The sequence below is a fragment of the Chiloscyllium plagiosum genome, unplaced genomic scaffold (genome assembly GCF_037043375.1).
Source record: "Chiloscyllium plagiosum isolate Xiang-an unplaced genomic scaffold, Cpla_swu_hap1 HiC_scaffold_2, whole genome shotgun sequence".
NCBI classification, from domain to species: domain Eukaryota; kingdom Metazoa; phylum Chordata; class Chondrichthyes; order Orectolobiformes; family Hemiscylliidae; genus Chiloscyllium; species Chiloscyllium plagiosum.
The window spans coordinates 164802281-164816325 of record NW_028270140.1 but is presented as its reverse complement, the minus strand read 5'-3'; the positions used below and the strand labels follow the sequence as shown (position 1 = coordinate 164816325).

General features: G+C 44.1%; 1 protein-coding gene across 1 annotated transcript in view; it reads right to left on the bottom strand.

Annotated features, from left to right (window-relative positions):
* Positions 1-14045, bottom strand: part of wdr70 (WD repeat domain 70) — a 196605-nt gene that overhangs the window by 161712 nt on the left and 20848 nt on the right. The window contains exons 3-5 of the mRNA XM_087975431.1: positions 11324-11407; positions 9597-9675; positions 2681-2882 (exon numbers count right to left, since the gene is read on the bottom strand). Of these exons, the coding sequence (XP_087831557.1) occupies positions 2681-2882; positions 9597-9675; positions 11324-11407 (365 nt within the window). The remainder of the gene's footprint in view (positions 1-2680; positions 2883-9596; positions 9676-11323; positions 11408-14045) is intronic.

Genomic DNA, 14045 nt, shown 5'->3' with positions numbered 1-14045 from the left:
AGGGGCTGCTTTCCCTGGGGCATCGGAAGCTGAGGGGTGACGTTATAGAGATTTATAAAATCATCAGGAGCATGGATAAGGTGAATAGCCAATGTCTTTTTCCAAGGATAGGGCAGTCTAAAACAAATAGGCACAGGTTTAAGGGGAGGGGGAAAGATTTAAAAGGGAATTGAGGGGCAACTTTTTCACACAAAAAGTGGTGCGTGTATGGAGAGAACATTGTGGAAGCTGGTGCAATTACAACATTGAAAAGGCATCTGGATGAGGACATGAACAGGGCTGAGGGGGATATGGTCCAAATGCTGGCAAATGGGACAAGATCAGTTTAGGATATCTGGTCGCATGGGCGGGTTGGAACGAAGCATCTGTTTCCGTGCTATATAACGCTATAACCTTTCCTTTAACTTTTCCAACTTTCTCAGGTCAAAGAGGTGGCCATGGGCAACAGAATGGGCTGCAGTGACGACTGTCTCTTTGTGGGTTATGTGGAACAGTCCTAATCCAGTCCCCAACCACATCTCTTTCTTTGCAACATCGATGCCATCATCTGTGATGCTGCCTTCTCTCATTCGGAGTTGGAAAAGTTTATCTATTTCATGCCCAATTTCCAACCTGCTCTCAATTTCACCTGGTCCATCCCTGACTCCTCCATTCCCTTCCTCAACATCTCTGTTTCCATTTCCAGGGATAGGCTGGCCACAAATATTCACGACAAACCAACTGATTCCCACAGTTACTTTGACTATATATTCTCACACCTTACTTCCTGTAAAGACTTTATTCTATTCTCCCACTTCCTCTGTTTCTATCATGTATGGTATGATGATGCCAGCTTCTACAAGTGTGCCTTGGAAATATTCATCATCATCTTCAATCAAAGACCCCCCAGCATATGGTTGACAAGTTCTCAGCTGGATCCCACCCATCTCTTGCACTTGGGCCCTCAACTCCTCTCTTCTCTCCCACAGCGATAGGGGCCCCTTATGCTCACCTACCATCCCACCAGCATTGACATTCAAAGGAGCATAGGCTGTCATTTCCAACATCTCCAGCAGGATGTTACCATCAGACACATATTCCCCTCCCTCCCTTGTTAGCCATCTCCAGGGATCATTCCCTCCAGAATACTCTGGTCCACTCCTCCTCCACTCCCAATAACACCTCACACCACCATGGCACCTTCGCCTGCAATCACAGAAGTTTAACTTGTTTACTTCCTCCCTCCTCAGAATCCAAGGCCCCAGACACACCTTCCAGGTGAAGCAGAGATTCAATCTGGTCAACTGGACTTGCTGCTCACAATGTGGTCTCCTCTACAGAAGGGAAACAAAGTGCAGACTGGGTGACTGCTTTACAGAACACCTACTTTCTGTCTGCAAAAATGATCTTGAGCTTCAAATTGCATGCTATTGTAACACACCGTCATATTCCCTGGCCAATATCTCTGTTTCAGGCTTGCTGCAGTGCTCTAGTGAAGCTTAACGCAAGCTGGAAGAACAGCATCTCATTCTCTGCTTGGGACCCTGCAGCTTTCTGGACTCAATATTAACTTGTACAATTTTAGACCTTCGGCACCTTTTGCCATGTCAGATTAGATTAGATTACTTAGTGTGGAAACAGGCCCTTCGGCCCAACAAGTCCACACCGACCCGCCGAAGCGCAACCCACCCATACCCCTACATTTACCCCTTTAACCTAACACTACGGGCAATATAGCATGGCCAATTCACCTGACCTGCACATCTTTGGACTGTGGGAGGAAACCGGAGCACCCGGAGGAAACCCACGCAGACACGGGGAGAACGTGCAAACTCCACACAGTCAGTCGCCTGAGTCGGGAATTGAACCCGGGTCTCTAGCGCTGAGGCAGCAGTGCTAACCACTGTGCCACCGTGCCGCCCAAAATGTCCTTACCCCAATGCTCACACACCAAGACTTGTCATCACATCGGCTGAACAAAGAATAAAGAAAATTTACAGCCCAGGAACAGGCCCTACGGCCCTCCAAGCCTGAGCCGATTCAAATCCACTGTCTAAACCTGTCACCCAATTCCTAAGCATCTGTATCCCTCTGCTCCCCACCTACTCATGCATCTGTCCAGATGCACCTTAAATGAATCTACCGCGCCTGCCTTTACTACCTCTGCTGGCAACGTATTCCAAACCACCCTCTGTGTAAAGCATGTGCCGCGTGTATCCCCTTTAAACTTTTCACCTTTCACCTTGAAAGCGTGACCTCTCATTCCTGAATCATTCGCCCTGGGAGAAAGCTTATCTCCAACTACCCTGTCAATACCAGGTTGCTACCACAAACTACCCACTGTCAGCCAGTAATGGTCCCCATTAGCAGCTATTCAATCTCCTAGGCTGACCTTTACCCATTCCTTTGTCTTCCCAAATGTTTTCGTCAGGAGAGAGGGTGAGTACGAGTCTCTCTCACGGTAGCCTCAGTTGGTGTGGAGATTGAACTCATGCTGTTGGTGTCACTCTGCATCACAAACCATTCAGCCAACAGAGCTATCCATTCACCACTCACTGCACAAAAATATTCTTCTTTTCATCCTGCCCAAAACATGAATTCTGTGGCCCCTTTTAAAACCATCATTAAAATCCATTTGGAAAGTATGAAATGAAACATCCACATCTTGGTTCTCAAATCCTCAAATAGAAATCTCACTCACTTCATCTTCATCCTCCTCCTCCTCATCATCATCCTCTTCGTCTGTCTCACATTGCTGTTTGCCGTATCCCTGGGGTAGAGGGGGACCCATAGCACTCTCCCCCTCAACATCCAATCTACTCATCTGTGACGGTAAAGTGGGTCCAGTTTTTTCACTTTCATTGTCACTGTCATCACTTCCACTTTCACTGTTAACAGGTGATCTGCCAAAGAGATAAACGACAGTGAGATGTGCAGCACAAAGACAGCTCAACTTTCAGGTACACTGCTAAAAACATTATTTTAAAAAATGGTTTGTAAGAAACAAATTACAACAATTACGAGCAATTTTATTCTTCTTATTGATTAATTCAAACTAACCCAAGTTCGCCTTGAGGATGAGTTCATACATTCAAAGTACCTTCTAAGAACAGGATGCTTTGGCCACACAGAAAAGGCTTTTGTAGGGCTTGTAATAAATAATAAGTCAAGATTATACAATCATCTTAGAGTAAAAAGTCCTCAAGGTAAAAGTAATCACAATATGCTAAAAAAAGCCAGTGAAAGAGGAGTGTCAAGGACAGATCAAGAGGGAAATTTGTTTCTGGAGCCAAAGGACATTGGTGAAGTGTTAAATGAGTCCTTCACATCAATCTATACTCAGGAGGAGAATGTCCATATGTTGGGTGGTTAGCACTACTGCCTCACAGTGCCAAGATTAGAGATTCCATTTCACCCTCAGGTGGCTCTCAGTGTGGAGTTAGGTCAATCTCCATGTGTCTGGTCGGTTTCCTACCACAGTCCAAAAATGGGGCGGCACGGTGGCACAGTGGTTAGCACTGCTGCCTCACTGCGCCAGAGACCCGGGTTCAATTCCCGCCTCAGGCGACTGACTGTGTGGAGTTTGCACGTTCTCCCCGTGACTGCGTGGGTTTCCTCCGGGTGCTCCGGTTTCCTCCCACAGTCCAAAGATGTGCAGGCCAGGTGAATTGGCCATGCTAAATTGCCCGTAGTGTTAGGTAAGGGGTAAATGTAGGAGTATGGGTGGGTTGCGCTTCGGCGGGGCGGTGTGGACTTGTTGGGCCGAAGGGCCTGTTTCCACACTGTAAGTAATCTAATCTAATGTGCTGGTTAGGTGGATTAGCCATGCTAAATTGCTCATATTGGCAAGGGATGTGCAGGCTCACTGGATTCACCATGCGAAATGCAGGGTTACAGGGACGGGTAGGGTACTCTTTGGAGGGTTGGTGTATTGAGATGGACAGAATGGCATGCTTCAACACTGAAGGAATTTTATGATTCTATCCTATGACGGACAGTGAGGTTCTTGACCAAATGGATACAGTGCGTGGGGAAGTATTGGAGGTATACAGGCAGGTCTGGCTGAGCTGGCTCACATGGGCATCAGTAAGCTTTACACAGTCACGAAGGAGAGATCACATCCAAACCGAGACATAGTCTGAGTAAATATATAAGGACAAAAACAGAAATTACTGGAAAAACTTAGCAGGTCTGGTAGCATCTGTGGTGAGAAATCAGAGGTAATGCTTTGGATTGGCTGACCCTTCCTAAGAATCGGGATTTTGGAGCAGTGAGGGAATTTGGTGCAGAGGGGAAGAGGTGCGTCTTGCTTACTCATTTGGTTCATTGTTTGTTAGGCTTTTTTTTTAAACAGGATAAGTTGAAGCCCAGGATTGGAGGACCAGCACAAAACAAATAGTGACATCAAAAGAAAACTATATTCACTGATGGGCAATAGCTAATTTGACTATAATAGGTTACTTTCAGATGCAAGATAAATAGGAGAAACATTTACAGATTACAAATGTTTAAAAATAAAATAGACATACAGGGCCAGGCGACATGTTATACCTGCATAATGTGGGAGCTGATGGACTCCATTATGCTTCATATTGGATGTGATTTATTTAGAATAGGAGAAAGTGTCTAACAGTGGCTCCCTGTGATCAAAGTAAAAAGTGTGGTGCTGAAAAAGCATAGCCAGTCAGGCAGCACTGAGAAGCAGGAGAGTCGAAGTTTCCAGCATAACCTCAATCGAAAAGTCGACGCTCCTGCTCCTTGGATGCTGCCGGACCAGCTGCGCTTTTCCAGTACCACACTTTTTGACTCTGATTTCCAGCGTCTGCAGTCTTCACTTTATCCTCTCCGTGATGAACCCTAACAGTTATATCGTCTAAGAATTCCCGTAGATTTGTCAATGATTTCCCTTTTGTAAGTCTGAGTATATCTGATTCTACCATCGTTTTCCAAGTGCGCTGCTGCAAAATCCTTGATAATATACACTAGCATCCTCTCCAATACTAACTTTAGACTCATTGGTCTCAAGTTCCCTGTTTTCTCTTGACCTCCCTTTTTAAATGGAGAAGTTACATTCGCTACCTTCCAATCTGTAGGAATATTTCTGGACAGGATCTTGGAGATGACCACCAATGCATCTACTATTTCTATGGCTACTTCCTTAAGTACGGTGGGATCTCAAGAAAACGTAAGACTTTGAGCGGGCTTGCAAGGATATAATATTTTCCTTCATGAGGAATCTAGAGCTGAGAGCCACAGCTTCAAAATAAGAAGTCTCTCATTTCAGATTGCAATGAGGCAATATTTCTTCTCTGCAACTCCCTCACATGGGAGTTCTCTTCACATGGGAATGTGGTCATCAAACATTTATGATAAGGCTTGGCAGATATTTTGATCTACAAGGGATTCAAGAGTTATGGGGGAAAAAGTGTTTCGACCATAATCAGATCAGCCACAAGGTTATTGAAAGACGGAACTGGTTCGAGGGTCTGAATAGCATACTTCTATTCCTAATTTATATGCTATGTGCTGTGAGAATGCAACAAAGAAGCTGCAAAGAGATAGAAACAGTTCAGTGAGTAGTGAACAAGATGGCAAATCTAGTACAATTTGGGCAGAATCACAGAGTCCGACAGCATGAAGACAGGCCCTTTGGCCCAAACTGGTCTCTGCCAACCAAAATGTCCATCTATGCTAACTCCATTTCCCTGCACTTGGCACATAACCTTCGAATCCTTTCCTATCATGTATTTGTCCAAATGCCTTTTAAATGTTGTTAATGTACTTGCTTCAACCACTTCTGCTGGCAGCTCATTCCACATGCCTACCACCCTCTGTGTAAAACAGTTGCCCCCCAGGTTCCCTTTCATTTTTTCCCCTTTAACCTTAAACTGATGCCCTCAAGTCCTTGATTCCCCAACTCTGGGAAAAAGACTGAGTGCACTCATCCTATCCATGCCTGTCATGACCTTATTCAGTTCTATAATTTGGACTACTGAATCCAAGCAACATCCTTGTAAATTCCTTCTGCACTCTTTCCAGTTTAATAATGTCCTTCCTATAAAAAGGTGATCAAAACTGAACACGGTACTTCAGTGCGGTACGGTGATGTTTTATTACATAAATTGTAGAATGGAACATTTTTTAAAAAGGCATGAAACTTGTCTTTATTGAAAGAGACCTGGGTGCGATAATACAAGGAATAACATGCAGGCACAACAAACAACAAATAGGCCAAATGATACATTGGCCTTTATTGCAAGGGGATTGGAATACAGACTAACAAAGACTTGATATAATTATATAAGGCTGTGTGTGCAATTTTGACCTCCATTTTTAAGGAAAATGCACTTGCATTTGAGGCTGCATGACAAGGGTTAACCAGATTGGGTCCTGGGATGACATGGTTATCCAATGATGCTAAGAGACTAAGTAAATTGGGTCAGGATTCTCTGGAGTTTAGATTAATGCGTGATGATCTCATAAAAATAAAAAAGATTCTGAAGAAAAATCAAAGCAACATACTTTGGACGCTGGAAATTTTATGTAAAATCATAAAGTACTGGAAAATCTCAGAAGACCTGGTAGCATCATTAGAAAGAGAAAAAAAAAGTTAACATTTTGAGTCCAATATGACTTTTTTTTTTCTGGTGATTCTTCTGCTGCTGATAGAGCAAGTCAAATAGATTCTGAGAGTGCCCACAGCAAAAAAAAAAGGGAGTGCTAATAGTGGTAAAGGAGTGAGAGAGAGATAAGTGTCACAAAAGGAGCATCAGTGATGCTTACAAGATACAGCCATGGGAATGTGGGGATGTAAGAAAAATGGAGAACAAAGATTATATACTGAACCGTCAGACTCAATCTTGACTATCAGAGGTTGAAAAATGCTGAAGCAAACAATGAAGCTAATAGCATACTGGCCTTCGTAACAAGAGGATGTGAGTAGTAAGGCTGTCTTCCAGCAGTTAAACAGGGCCTTGGTGAGACCACACCTTGAATATTGCGTGCAGGTTTTGGTCTCCTACTCTGAGGAAGGACATTCTTAGAGGAGAAAGTGAGTCTGCAGATGCTGGAGATCAAAGTTGAAACTTTATTGCTGGAACAGCACAGCAGGGACATTCTTACTATTGAGGAAGACCAGCGAAGGTTCGCCAGAATAATTTGCAGGATAGCAGGACTGATATATGAGGAAAGACTGAGGAAAGACTGGAAAAACTGGGGTTGTACTCACTGGAAATTAAAAGAATGAGGGGGCTCTCAGAAACACATAAAATCCTGACAAACTAGATGCAGGAAGAATGTTCCCAATGTTGGGTAAGTCCAGAACAAGGGGTCACAGTCTAAGAATACAGGGCAAGCCATTCAGGACTGAGATAAGGAAGAATGTCTTCACTCAGAGTTGGGAACCTGTGGAATTCTCTCCCACAGGAAGCTGCTGGGGACAGTTCATTCGATATATTCAAGAGGGAGCTGGATGTGGCCCTTGCAGCTAAAGGGACCAAGGGGTATGGAGAGAAAGCGGGAATGGGTTACTGAAATTGCACCATCAGCCATGTTCATATTGAATGGTGGCACATGCTTGAAGGGCCGAATGGCCTACTCCTGCTCCTATTTTCTATGTTTCTAACAAGTGACCAGCTGAGTGGATGAGGACAGTATTCCTGATGTAGTTTATTTAGCCTTCATTAAAACATAAGAGACTGGCAGCAAAGCTAAGAGCCCATATGATCCATGGACATTTGGCAAATTGGATCCACAAAGTACTGACTAGCAGGAAGCAGAGGGTAATAGTTGAGTGGAGATTTTCGGACTAGTTGTCTGCGTCCTGGAGGATCCCACAGGCATCAGTACTTGGGTCCTTGCTGTTGTGATTTATATAAATAATACAGACTTGAACATAGGAGGGGTTATCAGTAAGCTCACAGAAACAAAACCTGAAATTAATGGCGTGGTAAATACTGAGGAGGATAGCCTGGGCTGGTCAACAACAAATGGAATTCAATTTGGATAAATGTGAGACGATGCACTTGGACAGGTCAAACAAGGCAAGGGAGTACACAATGGTCCCTTTAAAATATCAGGATAGGTGAAGAAAGTGGTAAAGGAGGCGTATAGGATACTTGCCTTTATTAGCCGAGGCATGGAGTGTAAGAGAAGGGAAGTGCATACAAGTTTGGTTAGGCCACAGCAATGATACAGTGAGCAATTTTGGAATCCACATTATAAGAGAAATGTAACAGCACTGGAGAAGATGCAGAAGAGATATACAAGATGTTGCTTCGGCTGGAGAGTTTCAGTTATGAGGAAAATTTGGATGGACTGGGATTCTCTTCATTGGAGAAGAGGAGATTAAGACAGGACACAAATGAATTGAACAAAATTATGTGGCGCGTGGATAGAGTAGACAGGAAGAAATTTGCACCCTTGATGGAGGGAATCAATGACCAAGGAGCATAGGTTGAAGCTAAGAAGAAGAAGATTTTTAAATCATTCACAAGATGACAGTGTTGCTGGCTAGACCAGCATTTATTGCACATCCCAGAGGGCAGTTAAATATCAACTACATTGCTGTGGGTTTGGAGTCATATACAGTCCAGACCAAGTACCAAAGACAATCTCTTTCCCGAAAGGACATGAGTGAGCCAGATGTTTTTTTTCCAACAATGGTTTCATGGTCAAGATTACACTCTTCATTCCAGATTTTTTTTGTTGAATTCTAATTCCACCAACTGCCATGGAGCAATTCAAACCCGGGTTCCCAAAGCATTACCTCGGTCTCTGGATTAACAGTCCAGTGATAATACCACAAGATCATCCCCTCCCCATTTAGGGATGTGAGGGACAACATTTTAACCCAAAAGGTGGTGGGAATCTGAAACTCACTGCATGCAAGGGTGTTCGAGGCAGAATCCTTCATAATTTTGACGAAGTATTTAGATATGCACTTGTGATGTAAAGGCATACAAGGATTATGGGCCAATTGCTGGAAAATGGGATTAGAATAATTAGGCTGTTGTTTTTGACTGGCATGGACATGATGAGATGGCCATTTTCTGTTCTATAGGTCTTGATGACTCAAATGATAGGTTGTTCCTAGTTGAATTTATTCCACTTCATCACTTTACAACATCTGGTGCTCAACATCTCGAGTGTCACAACTTCAGACGATGTCCTCTGCCCTCCATTTTTCTCACATCCCCACCCACCCCCAGCCATGCCTTGTTGGCTTCATTCTAAACAAAATGAACCTTTTTTCTCCTTTTCACAGCTAACACAAAACAAATTCATAAATTGCTGCAGCAGGTCTGGCAACATCTGTGGAGAGAAATTAACACTTCAGATCCAGTATCCCTTCAACAGGCAGTTCTTGGTTTATTTCAATATTTACACTTGTTTCACACATCCATCTGAAGTACCACAGAATCCCCTCATGCAGGAAAAGGCTCCTCCCTTGCTCTTACGCCACACACGCAAATGTACACATACTTAACAAAGGTGTACATATGCCATTCCTCTGATACACAAACACACACACACACACACACACACACACACACACACACACACACACACACACACAGTCTGCACAAGCAGGGAGAACCCAGCTATTTGGCTGCTACCTGGTTGAATCTCCAGCATGGCCTGACCTCCCAGCGCAGCTTGTTGGATCGGAGGGCCTCTCCACACTTCTCTCCTGCTCTGTTGGCATAAACATCAAATATTCAGCAAAAATAAAGAATAAGGAAAACCAAGTATCTTAATGACTGAGTTAAGACTCCAGACTAACTGACTTGAAAACAGTGAATTTTGAGAAGATTTGTAGCTCAGATTGAGGTTCTGGTTATCAGTTTGCTCACTGAGCTGGAAGTTTCATTTTCAGACGTTGCGTCACCATACTATGTGACATCATTAGTGAGCTTCCAGATGAAGCACTGGTGGTAAGGCTCACTTTCTATATATATGTTTGGGTTTCCTTGGTTTGGTGATGTCATTTCTTGATCTTTTTCTCAGGGGGTGGTAGATGAGGTCTAACTCCATGTGTTTGTTGATAGAGTTCTGGTTGGAATACTCGTGCGTGTCTTTGTTTGCCTTGTCCCAGGATGGATGGATGGATTGGCCCAGTCGAAGGGGTGTCCTTCCTCATCCGTGTGTGAGGATACTAGTGAGTGAGGGTCATGTTGTGTTGTGGCTAGTTGGTGTTCATGTATCCTGGTGGCTAGTTTCCAGCTCAGTGAGCAAACCTACATCCTGACTTGAAAACATTTTGAAAGACTTGGAACACAGAACAGTACAGCATAATACAGGCCCTACGGCCCTTGATACTGTGCCAACTTTTTATCCTACTCGAAGATCAAACTAACCTACATACCCTCTAGTTTACTATCATCCTGATGCATGAACTGAACCTCGTCCCTGGCGCTGTGAGGCAGCAGTGCTAACCGCTGAGCCACTGTGTCGCACCCCCTCCACCCCACGGTGCCATCCCGTTGGTCAGAGTATTGAATACAGGAGTTGGGAGGTCATATTGCGGCTGTACAGGACATTGGTTAGGCCACTGTTGGAATATTCCGTGCAATTCTGGTCTCCTTCCCATCGGAAAGATGCCGTGAAACCTGAAAGGGTTCAGAAAAGATTTACAAGGATGTTGCCAGGGTTGGAGGATTTGAGCCACAGGGAGAGGCTGAACAGGCTGGGGCTGTTTTCCCTGGAGTGTGGGAGGCTGAGGGGTGACCTTATAGAGGTTTACAAAATTATGAGGGGCATGGATAGGGTTAATAGGCAAAGTCTTTTCCCTGGGGTCGGGGAGTCCAGAACTAGAGGGCATAGGTTTAGGGTGAGAGGGGAAAGATATAAAAGAGACCTGTGGGGCAAAGTTTTCACACAGAGAGTGGTATGTGTATGGAATGAGCTGCCAAAGGAAGTGGTGGAGGCTGGTACAATTGGAACATTTAAGAGGCACTTGGATGGGTATATGAATAGGAAGGGTTTGGTGGGATAAGAGCCGGATGCTGGCAGGTGGGACTCGATTGGGTTGGGATAACTGGTCGGCATGGACAGGTTAGACCAAAGGGTCTGTTTCCATGCTGTACATCTCTATGACTCTATCCATGTGCCTATCCAAGAGTCACTTAAATGTCCCTAATATATCTGACTTGACTACCGCCGCTGGCAGTGCATTCCATGCAGCCACCACTGTGTAAAGAACCAACCTCTGACATCTCCCCTAAACCTTGTTGCAATTACCTTAAAATTGATAGCCATTTCTGCCCTCAGAAAAAGTCCGACTATTTACTCTACCTCTCATTTGTAAACATGCCCCCAACACTGGCCGGAATACTGGTCTTACCCAGCACTTTTCTGCTCCTCTCAATTGCAGTCCGACGAGTCTGTTCAAATATCGCCTCCAAGTCAAAAGTTCTAGCTTTCTTTCCTGAGAAAAGAAAGTTTTGCTTATTTAATAACATTTTAACATAACATGTTATAAAATAAAAAATGAAAGAACTGAGGATGCTGAAAATCAAACAAGAACAGAAATTGCTGGAAAGGTTCAGTCGATCTGGCAGCATCTGTGGAGAGAAATCACAGTTAACGTTTTGGGTTCAGTGACCCTTCCTCAGAACTGAACGAAGGATCATTGAACACAAAACTTTAACTCTGATTTCTGTCCACATTTTCTCTTCTATTTTGTAATTAAATATTTTCTTGAATCACTGCAGTCCAGCTGCTGTAGGTTGACCAACAATGCTGCTTGGAAGACAGTTTCAGGATTTTGACACAGCAACACTGAAGGAATTGTGATATAATTCCCAAGTCAGGATGGGGACTGGCTTGGTGGGAAACTTACATCTGCTGCCCTTGTTCTCCTCAATGGAAGAGGCGGAGGCGGAGGAATTGGGAATACGGGATGGCATTTTTGCAGGAGGTAGGGTGGGAAGAGGTGTAATCCAGGTAGCTGTGGGAGTCGGTGGGTTTGTAAAAAATGTCAGTGTCAAGTCGGTCGTCCAGGAAGGGGAGGGAGGTGTCAGAGATGGTCCAGGTAAATTTAAGGTCAGGGTGGAATGTGTTGGTGAAGTTGATGAATTGCTCAACATCCTCGCGGGAGCACGAGGTGCCGCCAATGCAGTCATCAATGTAGCGGAAGAAGAGGTGGGGAGTGGTGCCGGTGTAATTACGGAAGACTGACTGTTCTATGTAGCCAACAAAGAGACAGGCATAGCTGGGGCCCATACATGTGCCCATGGCTACCCCTTTGGTCTGGAGGAAGTGGGAGGATTCGAAGGAGAAATTGTTCAGGGTGAGGACCAGTTCGGCCAAACGACCGAGTGTGTCGGTGGAAGGGTACTGTTGGGACCTCGGGAGAGGAAAAAACAGAGGGCTTGGAGGCCCTGGTCATGGCGGATGGAGGTGTAGAGGAAATAAGAGGGGAGGGAATCTGGGAATCTCTGCCGAGAAGGCTGGTCAAGGCAGAAAACTCAATGATTAAGAAGCATTTACACGTAGACTTGCAATACGAGGGCAGGGGGCAAAGTACTAGAAAATGGGATTAGGATAGTAAGGTAGTTGCTCTTGACCGATGCAGACTCAATGGGCCAAAGGGCCTTTTTCTTTGCTGTGGAACGCCATGACAAGACTTGGGCAGTCAGCAGGCATTACTTGCTGAATAATTCTGAACCCCTGACCTGCTCTTGGAGCCACTATTTATATGGTTAGTTCATATAAGGAACGGAAATGACATCACCACAAAGCCCAGGAACCCCATCCAGGACAACATATAAATAGAAAGCAGGAGACAGCAGCTTCGCTTCACTTGGAGGTCACCACTGATGATGTTACCCAGCCAGGTAATGAAACGTCTGGATATCAAACCTACAGCTCAGTGAGCAAACCTACACCCTAAACCTCAACCTGAGCTACAAACCTTCACAAACTTTGCATGGTTAGTTCAGTTCAGTTTCCGGTCAACAGTAATCCCCGGGATGCTGACATTGGAGATTCATTCTTGAATCATGATATCATTAAACATCAAGGAGATATAGTTAGCTTCTCTCTTGGTGCCTGGTACTTGCGTCCAATGAATCTTACTTGCCATTTGTCAACATCTTGCTGCATGTGGGCATGGATTGCTCAATATTTTGGAGACAAAGGTAGACAGATTCTTAGCAGGTCTGGCAGCATTCGTGAAGTTAAAAAGTTAACAATTTTAATTTGACATGACAGACTCAAAACGTTAAAACTGTTTCTCTTTCCATTGATGTGACCAGATTGGCTGACATTGTCCAATGCTTTATGTTTTTATTTTACATTCAGCATCAGCAGTATTTTGCTTTTATTTGGGTGCATTGATTTCTGCTAGGCAGAAGGATGAAGGGTTATTGGGGGTAGGCAAGAATATGGAATCTCAAACAGTCTCACTTGTGATCTTTTTGCATAATGGAGCAAGCTTAATGTTCCAAATAGCAGCTTGTTCCTATTTCTTGTGTTTGTACATTTGTCTCATGAAACTGAAGGCCAAACCGCAGGCACTGGGACACATCATGGAGTCAAAAGATTATCTGAGAATTTTGTGTCATAGGATGCAGTCCTCTGATTTGATTATGAATTACTGACATATTTATAGAAACTTGGGGCTCTTTTTTTCTTCATTGTCATTATATTGTCATGTATTCTGTTGAACTTTGAACTTTTTATGTTTAGCATGTGTGATATAGACTGTAATCTACAAATATTTTTACTATCATTTAATTTATATTTGGATATTAAATCAGTGACTTTTTCTTGTATGCATTTCCGTAGCCATGGTGACTTCCTTTCAAAAAGCTAAAGGGTATAATTACGGAATTCCACAGATCCATTACCCTTGAGGTGAAGAAGTTCCTCCTCAACTCAGTCCTAAATTTGCTCCTCTTTATTTTGAGTAGACAGGCAGGAGGCTGGAAGAACACAGCAAGCCAAGCAGCATCAGGAGGTGGAGAAGTCAATGTTTCGGATGTAACCTTCCTTCCAGACTCTTGTGCCCTTTTATTGGTCCGGGACACCCGCACCAATCAACCACACCGGCCCGTGGCCCA